This window comes from Nesoenas mayeri, assembly GCF_963082525.1.
Source record: "Nesoenas mayeri genome assembly, chromosome: 8".
Lineage (NCBI taxonomy): Eukaryota > Metazoa > Chordata > Aves > Columbiformes > Columbidae > Nesoenas > Nesoenas mayeri.
This window is the reverse complement of record NC_137554.1, coordinates 35310516-35334773: the sequence shown is the minus strand read 5'-3', so window position 1 is coordinate 35334773 and position 24258 is coordinate 35310516. Positions and strand designations below refer to the sequence as shown.

The 24258-nt window shown below is 49.4% G+C and overlaps 1 protein-coding gene across 3 annotated transcripts in view; it reads right to left on the bottom strand.

Annotated features, from left to right (window-relative positions):
* ELAVL4 (ELAV like RNA binding protein 4) overlaps nt 1–24258 on the bottom strand; it is a gene marked incomplete at its 5' end in the record, with an annotated part of 62678 nt that overhangs the window by 30519 nt on the left and 7901 nt on the right. For 2 of the 3 annotated variants that reach the window (XM_080348765.1, XM_080348766.1), the window contains one exon: nt 9145–9385. In XM_080348765.1, coding sequence (XP_080204891.1) covers nt 9145–9385 — 241 coding nt within the window. Of the gene's footprint in view, nt 1–9144; nt 9386–24258 lie in introns of those variants that run through there. The other variant, XM_080348767.1, reaches the window with a different exon arrangement.

Genomic DNA, 24258 nt, shown 5'->3' with positions numbered 1-24258 from the left:
CGCTCCCATGGGCGGCACACCGACACCCAGCTGAAGGTCTCGGGTTCCCTGCTCCCAGCAGCCAAGGGAGATGATCCTGCAGGGCTCTGTGGCTGTACAGAAAAGCACCTGCACGCCAGGAACACAAGCGATCAGCTCTGTGACAGAAGGGGCAATGACTGCCTGGCTCACCGAATCTCAGAAATCGCTGTGAGGGCAGGTCAAATAACGGTAAGTGCACTAAACACCATCTTAAAGCCAAGAAGAAACTCCTAATGCAGCATGGGTGAAAAGCAGTGTTGGGGACAGGGACAGCAGGAGGTAAAACACCTCCAAACCCATTTAGACTGGTTTTACACAGGTCACTTTTGCTCCGAACGAGGGGTCCAGCAGGAGCGCTGGGGAGGTGGGCAGAGCTGAGTCCCAGCACAGCCATGGCGCTCGTTCCTGTGCCTGAATGGAAGAAGGTCTTGAGTAGCGACAAACGGACAAATGATGGGAAAGCCAGCCTGGGAGCCCTGACGGGCTCTGGTGGGCCTGTCTTCTGCTGCCCCAAAAAGACCCGCCTCGGCTGGAGGATCATTGGTGGACACCAGCGCCAGTGTCCCTGAGCCTTCCCGGAACCCTCCAGCTCCCGTCCTGCCCCTTCTCCTCGGGCAAAAGGACGGAGAGCAGCTGTGCAGAGAGCTGAAGCGCAGGGAAGGACAGACAGCACTGGGGCGGCAGTGACCTGCCCCCAAACAGGCTCCATGACAGACAGCACTGGGGCAGCAGTGACCTGCCCCCAAACAGGCTCCATGACAGACAGCACTGGGGCGGCAGTGACCTGCCCCCAAACAGGCTCCATGACAGACAGCACTGGGGCAGCAGTGACCTGCCCCCAAACAGGCTCCATGACAGACAGCACTGGGGCAGCAGTGACCTGTCACCAAACAGGCTCCATGACAGACAGCACTGGGGCGGCAGTGACCTGTCACCAAACAGGCTCCATGACAGACAGCACTGGGGCAGCAGTGACCTGTCACCAAACAGGCTCCATGACAGACAGCACTGGGGCAGCAGTGACCTGTCACCAAACAGGCTCCATGACAGACAGCACTGGGGCAGCAGTGACCTGCCCCCAAACAGGCTCCATGACAGACAGCACTGGGGCGGCAGTGACCTGTCACCAAACAGGCTCCATGACAGACAGCACTGGGGCAGCAGTGACCTGCCCCCAAACAGGCTCCATGACAGACAGCACTGGGGCAGCAGTGACCTGCCCCCAAACAGGCTCCATGACAGACAGCACTGGGGCGGCAGTGACCTGTCACCAAACAGGCTCCATGACAGACAGCACTGGGGCAGCAGTGACCTGCCACCAAACAGGTGCCACCAGCAGCACTGGGGCAGCAGTGACCTGCCACCAAACAGGTACCACAACAGACAGCACTGGGGCAGCAGTGACCTGCCACCAAACAGGTGCCACCAGCAGCACCGCTTCCCCCGGCCGTTCCTGGGAGGCAGCAGGAGATGACTTGGAGAATGGAACAGTCTCAGGTGGAAGGTGAGCACGCACTGGGAAGCCTCATCAATAACCTTGTATCTGCAAGTCAAAACTTCGGAGGTGTAAGGGTGCTCGTGCTGCTACAGAAAACCACTCTGCTAATCCCTCCTCACTAGGTCTGACAGGAAGGTGATGTTATTTTATTCCTCACCGTTTAACTGCTTGGTATGAGTAAACTAAATATGCATTAAAGGCCTTTAACACACTTCAGAACAAGCTCAGGCTCGGAAGTGCTGAAGTTAATCGGGAAGCTCTTTGCAGCACAAGGGTCATGCCAGCTTGCTTTCTGCCTGTTTGCCCCCCTCGTTCCAATTGCTTTTTTCCAATAACGAGAGATCACAATTCCTTGTTGGCCGGCACAGAGCGGGGAGCAGGCGCCTGCAGAGCGGCTGCGGACACAGCGACGGGTGCAAACCCAAACACTCCCCAGCGCTTACAGCAGACACCAACCCGCACCCAGCACCCGTCAGAAACCCAGCGCTGAGACGCTCGCTGCTGCCTCTGCGTTCCCTTCCCACAGCGCTCGTGAATTTAGTTCAGATACCAAATGGAAACACTCATTCAGATAATCAATATTTGGGGACTGTCTGGACTCCGCAGCCCTTAGAACAGGACATGCAACACTGAGATGAGGTTCATCTCTGCTCCAGAACAAAATACATCTCAGGAAATAAGAAGCTATAAGAATAAATTAGGCAAGCAAATTCTGATCAAATTATCAAAGGTCTTTAATGACATTCCGAGCCATATATTTAGCCTTTTAAAAAATAGTTCTACATTTTAACGACTCTGAAAAATGTGTCGTCTTATATTTTATTCTCAGCATGCAACTGGGTCTACCAGACAAGGATTATGAGCCGAAACTGAGGCATATTCTCTATTCCATCCGGTTCACAGAAGGAATTTCCTCTTTTCCAGCTCTGGACACATGACTTTGGGCTCCTGCCCCCCCGGGCACTCGACTCCAGCTGCGTTTCTATCACCTGCCAGCCACCCCCCCCAGTATTTCGACCACGCACCCAACACACACAAACAACTCCCACGCGAGTCTCCTGTACCCACCCAATACAGCCCGGCCAGTCCGCAGGTCCCCCTGAAACACCCCCGGTAATCAGTCTCCTGTACATACCCAATACAGCCCGGCCAGTCCGCAGGTCCCCCTGAAACACCCCCAGTAATCAGTCTCCTGTACATACCCAATACAGCCCGGCCAGTCCGCAGGTCCCTCCTGAAACACCCCTGGTAATTCACTTCTTTGGTATTATTTTCCAGACAAAAGGACTCTAGCAGGGTACTCTTGCTGCATAAATATTTTCCCTATTTCAGCAAATACTAAGCCTTTCGCTTTCAAGGAAGTCAAGCACACAAAACTGAAACGCTTCTTACAGAGACTCCCTGAACAGCCACTCCGAAGGTACTACTAAACACGGCTTTTAAATGCCATCGGGCCAAATGACAAGAGTTTTATTCACTTTGTAAATGGTGAGCACGATTCTTTTCCCCCCTGATCTGAAGGGCTGTGTTAATTCTCATCCACTACCGGAGCAAACAAGTGCTGCTAACAGCCCAGGCTAACGAGATCCACACCGATGAACGAGCAGAGATCAGACACCAGTTACTGAATTACTGAAAACCCTTCCAGGTCAGCAAGGGAATAAACTACCTCTACAAGGGATTGCTCTCCTAAACCCCATTATTAGGTGGGCTTATGCCATGAGGTATGTTTACATACTTTCTAAACAGTTTATAAGCGTTATCTAACATAATCCCTACATTCTATAATCCTATCTGTATTGCAGGTGGGGAAAACCGCTGAAACTAGTAATCTCTCCAAATGGAAGGCACCGTCAAAGTACGATCAGTGAACTGGCCATCCAATGTGAAGTAGTTTATGCCCAGATGAGGCTTTCAGCCCGTCAGGACCAGGTGACTGAACGCCGCGTTTCACAGTAAGCTGTATTTATCTGCATATGGGTCACATCTCCTTCTTCCAATAGGAAATACTTTTGGTATGCCCTTGAACAAAATTCCTAAAGAAAACATATATAACACACCGGTAGTCTTTGTGTGTGAAATTTTCAGTGAACACACATTCTACCTACAGCTGCAAACTATTTCCTTTGAATAAAAGTCCTACTTTCCCCCACGACAAAGCAGCACACCTCCACTAACACCTCTGCAGCTTCCAGCCCGAGGCTTTCAAGCGCAGACTTGACCTTGCAATGGTTACCTGGTGTCATGAACTTAAGGACTCTTTCCTGTAACTAAACCTAACCATTAATCCCGTGTTTGCTTTGTGTCTTTCCATTACAATGCACTTTCAGAGTGCCCTCAGTCCTAAGGTGGGCACCACAATGGACACTCATCTACTCTATGAGGCACCAAAACCCCCACTAAAACACAAAGTTTAGGAGCTGCCCGCGGCGACTGCAGGCAGCAGAGGTGGCTTTACCAAAGGAAGCTGAAATGGCTTGTTCCTGCTATTGCACGCTTGCCATCAGTTCAAGAGCCTCACTCCTGGAGATCCCTGCTCCCGGAGACCCACGCTGCCGCGGAACAGCACTCCTGTCCCCCGGGTCACTCCTGTCCCCGGGGTCACCCCACCGTGTGCACTGAATGGCTTCTGCTCCTGAGCACAAGGACCTTCTGCAGCCACCACTTTCAGAGCACTTACGGATTCCAGACGCTGAACTTAAGGCTGTTTAATTAGGCCCCAAATGTCAGGGAGCTCCAGACGCGCACTGTGAGTGGCACACTCGCGCAGGAACGCCAGCTCAGCGCCACCAGCCACCGCGCTCCTGGCTGCACAGAATCTGCGTCTTTGCTTTTGACAGCAGCACCTTTTCAGCACGTGCTGCTGAGCTGGCGCTACACAGGGCCATAGGAGGGACCGCTTTCTACAGAGGGCTGGCGATACCACTGAGAGCTTGGACACACCTGAGGAGCAGAGGGGCTCATGGTGGCGTCTCAGAGCACAGCCAGGGCCTCTTCCCCACACCAGCAATTCGCTGCGTCCCACGGCGGAACGAGCACTGAGCACTGCTGACACACACTCTCCTGCTCTCCCCCGTAACGCTGCATTATTTCTGACTCCACCATCCCATTAGCTTCTGGCTCTTGGATCACACTCTAAAGAGTGAGGAAGGACAATCCATAACCTGTAGGTAAATCCATAGGTAAACCAGTATTTCTTGCTCTCCTAACACATGACAACGTACAGGTGCTACTGCTTTGAGTCAACAGCTTGTCTGTCCTGCATTTGTACTGGGATCGTCAATAATTGTATTACACTTATAATGCCACAATTATTTCCAAACTGCAGTCCTATTATAAATACCTGAAATCAAAATTAAAGATCTTTGTGCATAATCTTAAAGGAACTGCACATTCAAAAGAAGCAATTTAAAAAAAGAGTTGCTTTTTGGGCAGAGAAGCAATAGAGTTCCTGATTATGCATGCAGAGAACATCAAATTGTACCACACAGCAGGAATATGCAAACTCTGTCATAAGTTAAGTGATGCACAGAAATCCTGTATCAATAAATATTCTGCTGTACAGCGTGCCTGCATCGTTTTAAGATATGAAAGATTATCTGAGATCCAAAGAGCTTTAGATACCAACCATTTATAGACCTGGCGACATAAACTCCTGTGTGGATTACAGACAAACAGAAATGATTCTTAAGAGTTCAGCTGAGGCCACCAAATCAATTAAAGAATTAATAACAAACATCCCCCTTCTCCCACATCCAGACTCCACCAAGGAGGACAACTGGCTTGGCCAGCAGCAGCTACAGCGTCCGAGGACACCGCGCTCACCGCATCTACTGTGTTCAAACACAGGGCAAAACAAGTTCAGCATTTCTTCACTCGACGTTTTCTGATTAAATCAAACCCTCTCGCTTCCGCAGGTCAGGAAGATGTTTATCACTGCCCTTCTTTGCACAAAGTAAGAAAAGGATCATGCGCAGAGCTCCGTGGCTTGGCGGGCGCCGAGCCCCACGCGCAGCCGGAGCCACGGTCTGCCCGGGCACTCACCTCCCAGCCAGCGCTGCTGGAAACACGCACGCCAGTTGTGCTTTTAGCTCGAGTTCTCTCTCATTTTTTGAGAGCAGCTGATTAAACCTGAGCAACTGGGTTGTTGGACGAAATATGCTGTAGCTATGAAATGGTACAGCAGGGACCAGTTTCACTGTTAATTTAAAATGCTAGAATTAATTAGGTAGTGTAAATGAAGAATTTAATAAGCACACTTTACAACCACAAGTTCTGCTTTTATTAAACATCCCTGCCAAACGACGGCAGCTATCTCCAGCCTGCTTTTCCTGCTCTCACTCCCTTAAATCTCTGTAGTTAAACCCCACCTTTTCTTCCTCTTGCATCCCTCGCCATGATCAGATCACACACCTGACCTGCGTCTCCTCCAGCCATCGGCACCTTTAAAAACGCTGCTGTACATCCCGCCTGCTCTGAGCAGCTACCAAACAAACCCCGGTTCACCATTCTGGTTCTGAACACCAAACAAAAGGCTGTCTCGGAAGCTGTCACTCCTATTCACCTTGGTACGCTGTCCTACAGAATTAGCTTGGTTTTTTTAGTAAAGGAATATGCCTGTTTAAACACGTGTCTTTCCAAAGCGAGGGGCAGCACCACAAAGCAGTTTTCTTAAAAACCATACTACTGCCCTACGAATGCAAGAAGACAGATCCAACGTATACTGTTTAATCCATTTTAAAATTATTAGAAGAGCTGAGATCATAAACTCTCTCAAAGGGAAAACAGTATTTTGGGAGCCTAAATGTTATTTTAGAAGATCTGTGCAGTTCCTTAACAGGACAGGGGAGATCAAATCTTTTGCATGAACCAATTCAATCCTCTCTAGCCTCCAAAACTCACTGGAGGTTTTCTAATATGGTTTTAGCAGAGTAACTAATGATGACAATTTGGTTTGTGACTTTTTCTTTAACCAACGTGTCTCTGCAGTTCTGTTCTGTCTTTCCTTGGCAGGAAGGAGGAAAGCTCCCCACCTGTGGAGATGAGCCGTGTTTTAACGGGGACAGCTGCAGCCTCTGCCAGCGGCAGCGCACACCGAGCTGAGATCCAGCACAGCCGCACAACTCTGGACAGCAACAAGGAGAAACCCCAGAGCACACTGGACCTCAATTGTTTCAGACCTTCGCCAGTTCCGTGAGAACAGCTGAAGAATTCACCGTTTCCTCTGCAACACAGCTTTCACTGTCAAAAAACCTACATTGATCTTTTGATAAGAAATAAACCCCAGAGAAGTCCTGAACAGCCAGTCATTCCTGTAACAGCCCTCCCAAAACACGGGAAAACCCAGAAACCCAGAGCAGAGCACACCTGGATGCCAATCCGCAAAGATGAGATGCTGTGGGCTCAGTGCATTTCCATTTTGCTCCTCTCAGCGCACCAAGAACCTCTGAAAACATGGGGTGCTGCTGGCTGAGGACCAACGCCATGTACTGACCCCGAATGCAACGTGTGGAATGAGCATGTATCCTAAAAATTAGTAACAATGCCTTGATAAGCAGAACTGAAAACCTTGGCGGATTAAATTCTGCCTTCAAAACCGGTACAGGGACTTTTGAAGGGCATTTTTTATGAATTTGGTTCTTTTGTACTTGTATTGCTTTTTAAAACAACACGCAGGCTCCTCAGTCGCTGAGGGGGGATGTCCTCAAAGCATACGTGTAGGTTTTTTCCTTAAAGAAGGGTTCCTTTAAAGTATTGTACTGATCAGGAAGATTTATGCACTTTGTATAGAAAGAAAAATCATAGGCAGAAAAAGTAGTCAGGAATATGTCAGAAGATCATACAGCAAATTTCTCACATCTTCAAATGCAGAGACAAAAGCCTGGAGATGGAATGAAACAAAAAGCACACTGTTCCCAGCCCATGAAGTAATGGCTCTGGCCAAAGACGGCCGATTGTCTACAAAAACAACGCTGAATATCTACAGTACCGAAATTATACCGCAAGGAAATCGCCATGACTGTGAGGGGTATGGGGAGCAAAACGCCCTCGTGGAACACAGGACCTGCCACGATGAGAACCCAGGCTGAGCACCCCAGAGCCCGCAGTGAGGGCCGGGCGCTCGCTCCTGGCTGAAATAACTGCAGCCAACAGCAATCCAATTCCCCAGATGCTTTTCAGACTAAAACCAACAGTCTGGAGACAAACTGGTGTGGTGGAAGACATCGGGGTGACCTGTAACAGCGGGATTCTGGGCCAACTATGCTTATAAAACAAGAGCTACTTGCATGGAAATTTTTGGCGCAGAAGATTATAAGCAATTTGTTTTCCTTTAAGTAGAAAAGAAGTAAAGAATTAGAAGTCAATTCAATTTTTCAGTCTTCTTCCTCTTAATACCCCTGGAGCTGCATCCCAATCATAAGATATATTGAGGCAGATACATCATGGTCAACGTGCTAAAGCAAGCTCTGCCGGGCGGCGCTTCCGAGGACTCGAGCTGCCCTGCGGCTACTGCCATTTGTTATGCGTCTTGCGCTCAACCAGGACATCGCTGTATGTCAGGAAGTAAATAAAAAAGAAGCATTGCGTGTTTAAAAACACTAAGCAAATCATCTTAGTGCTGCCAATACAACGGCTGTCAGGCTATTACAGAAGTAGGTGTGAAGATGTGGATTTAGTTCCTCACTGTTACACGGCGCCTCCGTCCAGCTGCCAGGAGCGCTCCTGTCCCGGACCCCCCCAGGGCGGCTGCTCTCTGTGCTCAACACACCAGCGCTGGCGCTGCGCTGAGGAGCCCGGACATTTCAGCTGCTCCCTGCCTATGGTGCGAGCAGACACACAACCTATCAACTAACCTAGAAAGCGGCCCATAAAAGCTGACTGTTCATCCCACCGTGTTGCTGTGCACCAGTGGGCTCCCGGCTGCAGCCGCAAGGACACAGCGCCTGCACCACCCACACAGCTCCCCTAGCGATGCTGCACACACCTCTCTGCTGTGTGAGGCAATATCTGTAACGGGAGGCCTTTCTTGTTCGGAATGCAGCTACTGATGGGTGCTGCTTAATGCCAGAAAGGATCACAGCAAACTAAAATGTTTTCAGGGAACAAAATTAAGTTCATTAACCAGTACCCACAAAGGTCTGAACGAAATCCAGAGCAGTGGCTCCCAACTACAAACCACTGCTCTACAAGAACGCCATTGTCAATAAGCTGTAACAAGCACACAGAACCATCTTGACTTTACAGTGGTGTCAAAACAGGCAATAATTTGACGAAGGTATGGCGAGTTTCAAAAGAAATAGTAAGAATTAAGAATGGTCAGTTGGCTCAAGCCATTTGAACCACCCTCCCCTACAACTTAAGCCAACGTTAAAACAAACCCCAGACGATCAGGGTAACACCATCATCTGAGCTCTGCAGACCCGCCAGGTTTGTTCTTCCGCTCAGGTCCTTACGGAGCCAGCAAGACAAAGGGCTTCTCCTGCAGATGTTGGGGACGCAGCGTGCGGCACCGGTAACCGAAGGCCCACCGCGGCACTCGCAGCGTTCCCGTGCCGGGCTCTCGCAATGTAAGCGCCCAGGTTCCGCCGACCCACATGGCAACCGACCGACAGCGAAGCGCTTACCTGTAATCTTGTCTCTCACGAGCTTGCAGGATTCGATCTCGCCAATGCTCCCAAAGAGACTCCTGAACTCCTCCTGGGTCATGTTCTGGGGTAAGTAGTTGACTATGAGGTTGGTTTTGCTGTCGTCTGTGGCAGCCCCCGTCTGCATGGGGGAAGGGCAGTTCCTACTGTTGCTGGAGGGTCCATTGGTTGTATTGGAAGTAGGGCCATTTGACACCTGAGGCTCCATGGTGCTAATTATCTACAGCAAAAGAAGAGGAGAAGGGGGAGAAAAACCCTTCAGTTTCATAGATACAATAGCTATTTTTAAAGGTACTTACAAACGAATGAGTAGGTAGCATTCATGGCCAATTTAGATACTTCAACAAAAAAACCCGGCTTGATTCCTGTGTTATTGTTGCAAAGTAGGTCATGCTAGTCTTTGGCTGTGAGCACATCCAAAGATGCAGTTAAAAAAACCTACATTTTTTGTTAATGCAAAGCTGATTCCTGCTTTCATCACACAGCCATTTTCACAAACGTAAATTCAAACCACATAAATTTAATTATAATTTAAGGTAATAATCATAATTAAAATTATAGTTCCATTAAATCAGATGAAGTAAGTGTATGCTCTATACAAAAAGGTAAAATATTTTACCTATTTAATAAGTGTATCACAGAGTGCAATGACAACAACATTAACCAGGCACAGTCTATCTGCAACCTGGCGTCACTCAGACTGCCTCCAATTAACACACCCACTGTCCCAAGACATCCCAGGTACTGGTTCTAGTGATGACCTATATTCTCCAGTTGTATTTTTCACTAACGAACTGACACCTCTTTAAATAATAAAGCCCTGGATTTGCAATCTTCAGAGATACAAAGGTCTTTGGATATTTACTGGAATCAGAAAGGTTTAATCAGAGAAAGGCTCATCAGGCACAGGTGGCGGCCGGAATCTTAACAAGCGCTTCTATCTTGAAATGGAAAACACTCATTTTCACAGAAAAGACTCAAACAGACCTTTCCAAAACCCGACAAATGCGAGTCCAGCCCAGCAGAGAGCCGCAGGACAGCAGCGCCATTGTCACCAGCGCCACCGGTCACATGCGCAAAGCTGCATGTTTATCTGCGCCGGAGGCCTGAAGAACGCAAGTGTTCATCCCAAACTGCACAGGCCAACAAAGCAAGCAGGAGAACCCGGGCACCCGGGCCTGTGTCACACAGGTATCTGACCGTGCTACGGCTTCCAACACAGCCTCACTGCCGCCAGAGCTGCCAAGCCAAGGACGCCATCCGAGCCTCCGGTCTGGCCCAGGCAGAGCCATTGCAACGGGCGCTCCTGCTGCCCGACGGCGCTGCGGCTGCACCGGCGCCTGGTCCCAAAGAGCAGCCCCGGGCGGGCTGAGCCCAGCAGAGCCCCCGCGCAGGACGAGCAGCTGCGGGCAGGGGCTGCAGAGCCCAGCCGGGCCCTCCTGCGCGCCCCGCAGCTATCAACCGCTCAACACTAACTCCCTCTTTGGCTTTTAAATCCAGGGAGGTACATGCAGTGACAAACCAGGTCTGTAACTCGGGAGGATGGGGGAGACAGCAGAAAATGGGCGTCTGTTCTAAAATTAACCGCGTGAGGGTGGCTCGGGTTATATTCTGGTCAATTCTATTTTTTTCTCAATTAAAATGCTTAAGTGTCAGTTTAATGTCTCCTTCAGGAAATAACGCTCTTTTTAATCAATGGAAACAAGTTCTGAGCTACCATTGTTTTGTATCATCAGGCCCAGGAACAGCTATCTGGCGTTGCAGTTTCTCCATAGGAAGCAGCCCTGCCACGCTGCGCCTCAGCCGCACGGCAGAGCCATCTTGAAAATTAACTCTGCAAAACCAGTAACTTCCTGAAAGAAAAGCGGCACATCCAAGGCAGACCGTCCCTGCCCACGTCACCGCGCCGGGCACGCCGCCGGGACTCTCCCTTCACCCCCATCAGCCACGCTCCTTTGCTTTTTTCCCCTTCAATCTGATTTCATAGATGTATTTACTCACACCCCTAAATGCTTCAGATGCTGCTACATCTGTTTAGCTCGGCAGCCCAGCTGGAGGATCGTCCTCTGGTGTCCAGCACCACCCAGCCAGCCCTGCTGCCCCGCACCCAGTCACACATCCTCCCCAGCACCCTGTGCTCACACGGGCTGGATGTGCACCAAGGGGCTGACCTGCACCCAGTCACACACCCTCCCCAGCACCCTGTGCTCACACGGGCTGGATGTGCACCAACAGACTGACCCGCACCCAGTCACACACCCTCCCCAGCACCCTGTGCTCACACGGGCTGGATGTGCACCAACAGACTGCCCCGCACCCAGTCACACACCTTCCCCAGCACCCTGTGCTCACACGGGCTGGATGTGCACCAACAGACTGACCCGCACCCAGTCACACACCCTCCCCAGCACCCTGTGCTCACACGGGCTGGATGTGCACCAACAGACTGCCCCGCACCCAGTCACACACCCTCCCCAGCACCCTGTGCTCACACGACTGGATGTGCACCAACAGACTGACCCGCACCCAGTCACACACCTTCCCCAGCACCCTGTGCTCACACAGGCTGGATGTGCACCAACAGACTGCCCCGCACCCAGTCACACACCTTCCCCAGCACCCTGTGCTCACACGACTGGATGTGCACCAACAGACTGACCTGCACCCAGTCACACACCTTCCCCAGCACCCTGTGCTCACACGGCTGGATGTGCACCAACAGACTGACCCGCACCCAGTCACACACCCTCCCCAGCACCCTGTGCTCACACGGCTGGATGTGCACCAACAGACTGACCTGCACCCAGTCACACACCTTCCCCAGCACCCTGTGCTCACACGGCTGGATGTGCACCAACAGACTGACCCGCACCCAGTCACACACCTTCCCCAGCACCCCGTGCTCACACCGGCTGGATGTGCACCAACAGACTGACCCGCATCCAGTCACGCACCTTCCCCAGCACCCTGTGCTCACACGGGCTGGATGTGCACCAAGGGGCTGACCTGCACCCAGTCACACACCTTCCCCAGCACCCTGTGCTCACACAGCTGGATGTGCACCAACAGACTGACCTGCACCCAGTCACACACCTTCCCCAGCACCCTGTGCTCACACCGGCTGGATGTGCACCAACAGACTGCCCCGCACCCAGTCACACACCTTCCCCAGCACCCTGTGCTCACACCGGCTGGATGTGCACCAACAGACTGACCTGCACCCAGTCACACACCCTCCCCAGCACCCTGTGCTCACACCGGCTGGATGTGCACCAACAGACTGACCTGCACCCAGTCACACACCTTCCCCAGCACCCTGTGCTCACACCGGCTGGATGTGCACCAACAGACTGAAAACTGGGGGGAAATTCCAGTTCTGCCAGCACAACACAAGCAGAGGACGAGAGAGGCAGCCGACACAGTTAACCGCAGCTTTCCCTGTGCAGCTCAGCCATCCGGCTGCATCCTTCCCGACATCAAAAACCCAGAAGGTAAACTGCAATGTAAGGACTGATCTTGCCTTCTAAAGCCAAGATGAACAGCGCACACTGGCTTCGGTTCCAGGAGCACAAAGCTCTGAGGAAGGTACGGCATCTATTATTAGCAGCAGACACAAAAGCTATCTATAGTTCCCAGATAAACAATAACCCCGGATCGTTTAAAATCTGTGAAAGAAAACAAAATCTGAAGCTGGCTGGTGTCCTACTTACGCATTCTCTGAACCCTTCCCAGTTACATTTTCAGCGCGCTTACCTTCCACATCAAGCAAATAAACGCAATTCAACTCAGATATTTAACGCGTTTGGAAAATTAAGCTGCTCTGTAAAAATCTGTTCTTGAACGAGCAGATTCTCTCATATAATACTTCATCAAAATATCTTGGCATGAACGAACGTTGCACCAGGTGCCAGGTTTTCTTCCTCACTCAACTCCAATTAGCTCTGCCTGATTTTTCAATAGTAGGAAGGCAAATCAAGGCACTTATTTGCCCTTCAAATTATTGCCAAGTTGTAGGTTACTGAAAATCGATCCGCTTTATAAAAAAAAAGAACATGGATAGAGAGAAATGCTGAAGCGTTATTAAAAATGTTTCGGATCAAGTATTTCCGATGCAATTGTTTTTCTGCATAATTTTAAGTCTCCATTTACAGAGCGATTTCTCTGCAAAAGCAGTTATGTACCAGAGCTTGCATTCGAAGCTCTTACAAAGGAATAATAGTTATTTTAAATGCACATAATGATTCACGTAATTAGTAAAGACTTCAATTATTAAAGGTAACTAAGAGGCAAGGCCTAGCTCTCCTTCCTCAACCTTCTGTCCTCTGCCCATCGTGTCTGAACCTCAAACAGCTCAGAACGGAGCATGTGCGGGCTTGACATAAAACAAAGTCATCAACAGGGAATAGATGGTGTTGATGGCTTCTTTGTTTTAATATTAAGCAGCTGTGGATCCCACATCAGCCATCACATCACATGAAAAAACATTTATTCCAAGAACCGACTTCAACATTCCATGTGCTGTTTCCTCCATCCACAACACTAAGAGTACAGATTTTTAACTCAGTACCGGCATCACAACGTGAACGTTTCTGAAACAGATAGCTCTAGTTTCCTGGGCACACAGGTAAATTTCATCTTGTCTTAATTACTGGTAATAACTTGCTTTAACAAAGTCTTGGGCTATAATTCAATTTTACAAAGATATTAAAGGAGGCTGTGAGTTTTTAACTCATCAAGGGCTTAGCTGGATAGAGGCAAAATAAATGTGGAAAAATCCAACAATGACTTAGCCCCCATGTTAATTAAAAAACCCACCACATATATATCCATGCTCTTATCCCCTGAAGATCAGTGTTACAGCTCTATACGTGCCACTTCAAACGAGCAGCATCTCTACGCTTTTGCAGACCCCTCTGACCCACCCGGCAGCTCCTACCGGTCCTGAACACCGCGGTGCAAACGTCACGTGTGGTGACAGTCACACCGCGGTGAAACCCGCACCACCAGCCCCTTCCTCGTCAACAACCTGCCAGCCTCCCGGCACTGCCAACACCACGTTCTATTTACAGACCAGCCGCGGCTTTGAAGAAGAATAAATTGCAGTGACTGTTGATAGACACTGATAATTTAGCCACCAATGATTTGAATATTCTATCTTTATAGCACTGAAAAATACTATCTGTGACAGAATTTCACGGCTGCCATTCTGTAAGCTAAAGGCAGCCCGTATTTCAAATTCTGGATGTATTTCACCAGGCTGCCTTGCTGTGCACCGATTTCTCGGTGTGTGCAGTACAGCCGGGCGCGGGTGTTTCAGGCTGACAGGCCGCCCAGAGCAACGCGGGAACACAGCGGCCTGGCCTGCGAGCGCTGCTCAGCACAGCCCCACGCAACAGCACCGAACACCCCTTGCAGCTCCACGTCGCGGGTAACGTTTCAGAAATACTTCTGCCACATATTCATGCGTTTGTTTTTTTTTACAATTAATTCAATTACCTTCAATCTATTCCTGGTGAAATATTAGCTCCAACAATAATGCAAAGAATACCTGTATGTATAAATACAACTATTACAATGCTTAAACAAGCCAGAGTAACTGACATTAATCTTCAGTTATTAGAATCAATATGTGACATATCCATCTACCATTACAAAGCACAGGTAATGAATCATGTAGGAAACTACCCACAGACTGATTAAGGCAGCCTTATCTCCCTCCTGCACGCATAAACAATAGCCAATGGCTCCATACATGGAAATATACATGCGTTCTCTTTACTACACGTGTTCTCAGCAGCCTAGAAGGTCTGCATGTGGAACTGAAGACTGGCACACACGTGCTCTGAAAAGAGCTTCTGTCAGCAAATAATTAGCACCCGTTCTTGTTACCTGAATTACATATACGCCACTGCCCATTTTCCACAATAAAGAGAAATTAATTCAATAGGTGCGGGGAAAAAAACCAGTAACAATTCAGTGTTATCTATAGGCACTAAAGGGAAGTGTTTTTAAACACACCACAAGCAATTTTTCCTAAATTTAAAATCTGAAGAAAATCCCAAAAGCTGTGGAGAATTCACCCAGACACACCCGTTCTGAGGACTCACGAAGTCAAACAAGTTGTTATGAATAATGAACTGTTCGCAGCACCTAAATGCCAAGAAAAATGATCACGGTAGATTACACCTCATGAAGAATTCATGAGGCCTAATTTTATATTATTTTTAAGTGTTCATTAATGAACAAACTCAGAACATTGTCCCATTAAAAAAGAAGATTTCAGATAAATAATGCAAAGCTCTCACTTTATCTGCAAAGGCTCTTCAATTAGCACTGCGAGCTGTTTGCTCCGACAAGCGAGAACAAGCGGCGCCATGGCAGAGGTCCCACAGCCACCTCCTCCAACACCGCCAAAGGAGAAACAAACCAACCCCCTCGGGAAAATAAACACGGATGCACAAAGTTCTTCCTCCTGTAATGACAAACAGGCTTCAACTGCAACCGTAAGGGCTCTTCTGAAGGGAAGCAGCCCAGCACAGGTCTTGGTCCCACAAGGACTTCCCTGCAGGTGAGAGAAACCCAACGTACAGGGGCCGCCCGGCCGGCCCATCAGGTGTTGGTGTGTAAGAACAGCCGGGCGCTCGGCCCATGGGCACGGAGAGGAGCACACAGACACAGCCAGAGCAGGGCCCTCGGCCCCGGCCCGCGGCCACGCAGCCGCTGCCGCCCACCTTGGGGAGCTCAGCACCTGTCTGCATTTCTGCAGCACAACGCGCTGCATCGTGAGCTCTGCAGGGCACGCCATGACTTCCCACAGCAGCACTACAAAAAGAGTCATTTTACGTATTTATTGGTTCAAAGACACAACTCCAGGCAGAGAGAGGCAGGTGCACCTGAACCTCGCGCAGACATCACACTGGGTTCTTCCTCAGGTGACCTCGGCAGAGGCAATCAATGCTCTGCATGCAGCTCCAGCACAGATTTCCTCCTCTGTAACACAACTGTCAAATCGCACTGTCAATTACACTTTTATTAAAGCTTATGTACCATACAACTAGACTTTGCTATTATTTACCTAATAAATACATCATGAACATGAAATAAAAGAATAAAATGAAGCTTTTGAGTAAATCTGCCTGGAGGCAAATCCAATACCCCAGAAACGAATCGTTATCTAACCCTCTGTATTTTGAACACGCTCCCCACTCTTGTGCGCTTTTACAGGCTCTATCTTTACCTCCCTTCGAGTAAGAGCTGTATTGGATGTTTTAAGCAGAGCCCCAGCTGCCAGTCTGGGCTCAGCACGGCAGCCAGCTGGGCTGGGCTGGGCTGGGCTGGGCTGGGCTGGGCTGGGCTGGGCTGGGCTGGGCTGGGCTGGGCTGGGCTGGGCTGGGCTGGGCCGGGCTGGGGCAGCCTGGCCAAGGCCCAGCTCCAGAGCGCACCACGCTCGGGTTGACACGGCGCCGAAACACTCCCAGCGGGTTCACAGCTATGGGTGCCACGCTGATTGTACAGAGCACACCAGCGATTCCAATGGAGAAGACAACAAATGCAATCATTTTAAGAGGCAAGCTTCCGTTCAAATAAAAAGAGAAAATTATTTTCTTTAATAGCTAAAGTTATCCGTTACAGTCTTTTGCATGAGTATGCTGAAGCAAAACATTCTGTCCCCAGTGAAATGAAAGCAAAGTTTATTGGCAATATTAGCTGTTATCGCAGAGCGGTGCCTGAAGGGTGTAACTGATAGCAGCAGCAAGCTGTGCGAGACGCTGTACGATGGGTGGTAAGGGCAGCGACTGCTGCTGTACCGACACACTGACAAACACACAGAGGCGGAACCTGGTATTTTATTCCGGGTGTTGCAGAAGGGAGCAATCAAAGTGGAGGAAAGCACCCAGCGCAGCGCCGCAGCGACACAGTGACCGGGGACAGCGCTGTAACACACCACCGTCCCCCAGACCCGGCCCTGGGACAAGGTCACCACCCCTGACAACCTTCTGAGAAAGTTGAACAGCACTATGAAGCACCAAACTGCCTTTTTTATGAGAAAGCTTCACTTCAATGTCTCCTGTTCCCATGCAGTATGGACTCTACAGTTTTGCATTTGATTTCAAGGATAAAATGGAATGAGTGGGAAATAAAGGAGCCACAACCATTCCACCATCAATAACTACTGAGGCATCAGTAAATCACGCTCAGAACCACACGTCTGGTAACCGCCCAGAAGACGGGAACAAAGGCACCGTATCACACACGTTATGTGGTCTCTTACTCTTCCTGCAGGTACTCGGGGGCAGGAAATGGGAGAACTGGGCTGGGCACACACACAGCTCAGCACTCCCAGGGCCCCGCAGACGCACGGACCGGCGCCCGCCAGCACCGGCACTGCACACCCATACGGACCACAACAGCATGCCAGAAGCAGACTGTAGCTACAGCCCTGTCATATGTGTTACCTCGACTCTCAGTACTTGAGGTTCTTTATAAACTTTTACTTGGCTTCATTTCTCGATTGCTGTTTCCAGCTCCTTCACCTCTTGCGATGACTACAGGGCAACTACACGTTTGGAGTCTCAGAGGTGTTTGGCTCTACTCTTCAGTGTCCTCCAAGCACCTTACGAAAGTCTACAGCACACGTGCTCAACAGCACAAATTAAACAGTAAATGAGGAAAACTAGTATAAGAGGTGATGGTTACAGAGTTTCCCACTATCCCTGTATCAGGGTCAACCTTTTCACCAAGACAAACTTGCTTCTAGAAAGCCAGCCAGCTATTCCTTCTCTAAGTAGGTTGGTTTCACCACAATTTGCTTGCAATCATTTCTGTCATTAAATGTAATTGACGTATGCAGATATGGGAGAATACAGCCTTGATTTCACAGCACTCAGCACCACTCTGGGAGGCAGCTTTGGATAAAGCCACCACAAAAAATCCCTGATTTTTAAAGCAATTGATGCATCCCCAGTCTCGTAGAAGGGTCACACAGCTAGCTCAGGTTAATACCCTTACAGTCCCTTGTGTCCCAAGCTGTACCGCTCCTGTGCCGGGACAGGGCCACCAGCGGCTCCCAACACCTCTGCTCAGATCGCTGTGTGGTTTTTAGACCCAGATCAAGGCAACGGGGTCAGGCTCTGCCTTCGGAGGGAACATCTGCTTTCTCTCCAACCACCCTCCTGCCAAACCCGCACCAGGCAACTCTCTACCCAAATAAAACCCTTATAAAGTGTTACTCCGTCATTCTGGATTGCTCCTTATTTCCTCCTGCTTCTCACCTGCATCTACTATTTGTTCTTTCAAGATGCATGCGAAGGCCACAGCAGTCCGAAAAAACAACCTCAACAATAAGACGAGATGTTTCTGTGATTGAGGCTCCAAGCCAAAATTTAATGATAACATCCTATTTACCTCCATGGATTGCATTTTATTAAGCAGATACCACAAAGGCAAGAGGTCTCCTGGTGACTGCCTCGTCCCTCTTGAAAGGGATGGTGATTAACAAAAACCATATTTAAAATCGGTGCTAGCACACCACTGAAAATACTAAGTATATGACACAAACCCTTAAAGATTGGAGAGAGTTTCTCAAAAGCCTGGATACTAGATGATAATAATAAGAGTGTTAATATAAGAGTGTGGTAGAGACCAATATCTAAGACAGCTCTTCAGTTTAAAGGACATACGGCCTAAAAATACACTGAAATGAAAGCAAGAGAAGTTGAGAAAGCATTTTTATATGTTTGATTACTTTCTGAATTTTATTTTTAGTTCAGAGTTTTGTTTCCTGATCACTACCTGCTTAGTTTACTGACTACGTTACTGAGTTATATGTTACTAATCTCTAACCAGCTGGTACCAGTGACTTGGAGGCGTCCACGCTGCCCGTGCCCGGACGCACAGCCCCCCCCGGCACACACAGGCCCCCCACGGCTGCTCTAGACCTGCCACCATTCCACTTCATGTTTTTCCCTTTAAGAACATCATCTAGAATCCTTTGCAAGGCGAGATTTCAGATGGTGAAAGCTGCGTTACAAGCCATGCTGAAACCTACCAACGTCGACTTAGCAGAGGGCAAAGGCAGGACAGAGCCAGCCCCCCGCTGCTGTTATTCCTACTGAAGTTCTAGAAACAAAATTACAATTTTCAGAGGCCCTTGAGCAATTTAAGTTTCATTAATGCTCACTGCAATAGAATTTCAGCTCCTAAGCCATAAGTTCTTCTTCTGAAAATGCTGCCCATATATTTTTCATGCAAAGACAGGCTCATACGAGGCAGGAATGGATGGCTTAGCAAAACGGATGCCACAACCAAGATATTTTAAGGCTCTGTCCTCAACAGAATCTTAATGAAGACACATTGGTAAATGCAATTAGGCAACACTAATCAACATGTGTACATCTCAACTACTGGCAACAACATCTCTATGGATACAGCTGCTTGCAGGCCCAGGAGAGATGGACCCCTGAACAGGACTCGGCTGCACGTCAGAGCTTCCCAGCTCCAGCATCAGAAAGGTCAACTCACTGCCAAGTGACAGCGTATTTCTCTGGAAACTGAGCTAGGTTAGTAGTAAAGTTTACAGCTTTCCCACAGATCCCCTGTAAGCCTACAGCCCTGCACCACATTAATATTGCTCATGGAAACAGTATTTTCATGAAATATAGCTATTGCTTCTGTAACATACCTACAGCAGACAAAACCGCAATGAATGACTCCAAAGTCCTAAGGCCAGCACCATCCTCAAGGTCACGAACAGACCACAGAGGCTGAAGACAAAAACGTTCTGGTGGAAAAGTGATCAGACATGACCCAGCATGCAGAGCTGCTTCCCTGATGGCCTCACTGAACGAGTATCTACACAGCGGCTTAACCGAGAGCAAGCTTTAATGCACTGTACCGGATAAATACCTCAGTAATATTTACATTCAAATGACCTCATGCATAAAAGCATCTATGCTAAGCTAAAAAACCCATTATCACAGATTAATAATATATTATTAATCAATAAAGGACAAAATATCAAGTACATACGCAGGTATATGTCCCAGGTTGGGCGAAGAGAGCCTTAAGGTTTACCCCGGACATTATTAATCTCTGTACTTAGACAGAGAAATGCACCACAGGCCAAATCAAACACCCTCCTTATTCCAATTACTAAGATGCCTCCTAAAATTTCCAAATTAAATCATCGAATTCTTATCCAAATAAACAGACAGACCCTGAACACCAAGAAGTTAAAAATCCTTCAAGACTTCTGTTAAAAAAAAAAAGGCAAAAAAGAGCAGATTTGCGGCTCTCCCGCTTGGATGAAGGGGCAGCAGCACCCACGGCCCCCGCCCGCCCCGCGGCCCCTGCCTGCCCTGCGCCCCCCGCCCGCCCCGCGGCCCCTGCCTGCCCTGCGCCCCCCGCCCGCCCCGCGGCCCCTGCCTGCCCTGTGCCCCCTGCCCGCCCCGCGGCCCCTGCCTGCCCTGCGGCCCCCGCCCGCCCCGCGGCCCCTGCCTGCCCTGCGCCCCCCGCCCGCCCCGCGGCCCCTGCCTGCCCTGCGCCCCCCGCCCGCCCCGCGGCCCCTGCCTGCCCTGCGGCCCCCGCCCGCCCCGCGGTCCCTGCCTGCCCTGCGCCCCCCGCCCGCCCCGCGCTGGGACCAGTCCCAACCCACACATCACAGTCGGCTCAGGTGCCAACGGGCAACTGGAAAAACATCAGCACTATCAGAGATTACTGGGCAGAAATGTCCTAGTAGCCTAACCATGTAAGGGCTGCTTATCTGAACAACACTAAAGCCAAAATAACGCAGTTTCTGTCCTCTCTGTGGGCTAGCTTTCCCTCCACAATACTAAGTCACAGGTAGATTCTTCAGAGTGCATACGGCTCTGAGTTTATCATGTTTCACCTCAAAGAAGGAGAACACAGTGACAGAAGTGACGCTGTGTCATTATTAAAACGAGTATTAGCACCCAAGCGCCCTGCCTGCCGGGGCACTCAGCACCGCTACCCGGCGCGCTCTGGGGCCACAGCACCGGGGACCGCGGCTCCCGCAGCGGCCGCCGCGGCTCCGAGGGGCTGCACAGCTGCTCCATGACCACGAAGAGCATCGCACGGGTAACATCCATTCCTGCACACAGCAAAGACTAACGATGGAACCTAAACTCAACATTTGCTGCCCCAGTGAGCACCTACATTTGTGAACACTTCCTTAGCGGTTGGGTAATGACAAGCACAGACAATAAAAAAGGGATTCTAAAAATATACTACTCTTTTTCCCCGGATTAGTGTGTCTACAGTTAAATATAAACTGTGCTCTATAAATTATCAAACGCAATGTCAAATTCTGAAGTGCACTCCGGAATCTCTCAGAACACGCAAAATACAGAAAATGATAATTTTGTCCTGGCCCAGTTATTCTAAAGAACAACCCGCCACTGTGCCAGATCATGGAGCCAGCTCCCATCAGCGGCCACACAAAAATGGCCACAGCCACCACCGCGCGCTGCGGTTTTCAGGACCCTCCGCATCAAGCAATGAGATTAATTCCCCGACCAGCTGCTCTCACAGGCAGGGAATCGGCAGCAGCACTGCCGCGGTATCGCTGGCACACGCACGTTAGGATGAATTTCCAGCATTCACGCTTTCTGCTAAAAATCAACTTCCCCCTACTCATCTACTGCCAGTAACTTCATTTGGAACAAAGATATACAGGGAACAGCACTGGAACTATTTTTACTGAGGGAGCATTTGTTTACATGCATTATTACTTCTATGGTGTTGTGACTGTCCCTCCTGCTCTACAGAAATACCAGGATGAGCTCTGCCTGCAAGTTCTTCTGCACATAGTACGGCAAAGAGCCACTGACGACCATTCGGAGATCACGGATGACCAGCAGAAGATGAAGACAAGGACAGCAATTAACGGTCACGTTTATAAACCCTGCAATCACGTAAAAACAAAACAAGTCCCCAAGTATCTCTGACCGCAAATGCAGAACATCTTCACACTTCACCATGGTGTCACCACTTAAACATGGGTTGTTTCAGGCTGCTGAGTTGTGACTTGCGTATTATCCACCACAGATTCTCTGATGGCTCTAGAGTCTCCATGTCAGCTGACAAGGACCAAAACCAGGCACGGCCGCCTCCCCAGAGCAGCATCTGACTCAGTGCAAAGATTCATTAGTATCCTCGCTCATGTGGTTTTCTACAACTCTCTCAAACCAGAACTACTAGACAGGTTGACTTCCCCACACCTTAAGTACGCACAGACATCAAGAGCTTAAACTAACCCACAGATTAAACAAAAAAAAATGTCCAATATGAAGTTTTGCAAGGAAGTTTAGTCTATCAATTAAAATTCTCAAAGTCACAAATATCACTTTCGCTTTTAATAGCAGTAGAGCAACTTCTGGCAGCTGTCCTGATCTGTACCAGGACAGACAAGGGGACAAAGCTGGTTCCTGGAATTCCACGTCCTCACTGGGCAATTAGACATAACATTACAAGATGAGTCAGATCTACCATAAATTATAAATCGTGAGTATTGCTGTCTTGGCTAGTTTTCTAGTGCGCAAGCCTCAGAGTTTCACAAGGGGAAGAAAATAAGAAGGACAAGCTTCCTTCAGCCCTTATGTCCTACAAAAGCTTTTCAACAGCACTCAGCCTGGGAGTAAACACCACCCAGTGCTCAGAGAAGCGGCGAGCTGCGCCACGCCAGCGCGGAGCGCGGACGGGCCGGCACACGGGCCGCGCGGCGCCGTCACCCGCGCCGGCAGCGGCCCTTGGTGAGCACGGGCAGGGTCAGGCGGGACGCTCCTCGCGCATGCCTCCCACAGCAAAGCGCGGGGCGGCACGGCTCTCCCGCCACGGCTCTCCCGCCGCGGCTCTCCCGCCTCTAAGGGCCCAGCGCTCCTGCAAAGGCTCTGGGGGCACCGCTGCCCTCTGCCAGCACCCAAAACTGCTTATGTGCACAGAGACGCGTTACGCATGGAACCTTCTTGAAGCACCGCAAGTGACAGAACCACCTCCCATGGTCGTTTGTGTCTGTTTTGAAATGGACAGATATCAACATCACCTTCACCTCCAAGACTTCGGGATCCTCAAAAGCCAAACATGCTACACCATCCCGATTCCCAAAAACAATGGGCACACAGCTCCAGACTGGGAAAAATACCAACCATAATGTGCAAGAGCTTTGGCAGCAATAAAAAGCAATAATAAAAAAAATAAAAAAGCAATAATAAATGACACTAAGTATTTAATTTATTTATTTATTTATTTATTTTAGAATGCAAGGACGTAATTTCCCATCACAACAGCATCGCTGATGGAACTGTGTGTGCCTTAGCAACAAAGGCGTACTACAGAATGTTATATACATCATGACTCTAAATATTGCCAAAGCCAAGCTTGCATTTTACTGCGCAAATAAACCATTCCCAGAAAAGAGGCGCAAAGGTTTAGCTATATTTTTCTCTCAATGTTCTCCTTTCACCCTGTTTTAATGAAGCTTTTTAACCGGCTCACAGCGTTTCCTGATTTTTCCTGATCTTCCTCTGTGAGGTGAAAGTCCCCACACCAGACACAACCAAGGGCAGAACAATAGCTAAGAGAGATTCCACCTTCTGGGGCCCTAACGAAGCAGCAACGCATGAGAAGCTCCAAAATGCTTAGGGGATGACACAGACTATCATCACAGAAAATAAAGATAACACCAGCTCTACTGAGCTAGCTTTTAGTGAATTTATGCAAGCAATGTAAATGCTACAAATCAGACAATGTTAGAGAGTTGCAAAAATTAATTGCATTCTTATAATCTCCTCTGAAAGTATTTCATTTCTAACACTGATGCTCCAGTGCTATTGCAAACTGAATACTTAAGTAAACACAAGGTCCTATCTCGAGCGCCCCGAGCTATCATCCAAAACTGGCTATAATTAAAGGTGCGAACAACAAAGTAACAAACCTGCAAAGTCAAGGTTCTGCGAAATTAAGGGGCATCACAGGAGCGCACGGGTTCCCATCCATCCCTGCCCACTGCCGGCAGTGCGGAGCGGCTGCACACGGCCGAGCCTCCCCCGGCCTCCGCCTGCCCTGCCGGCCCTGCCT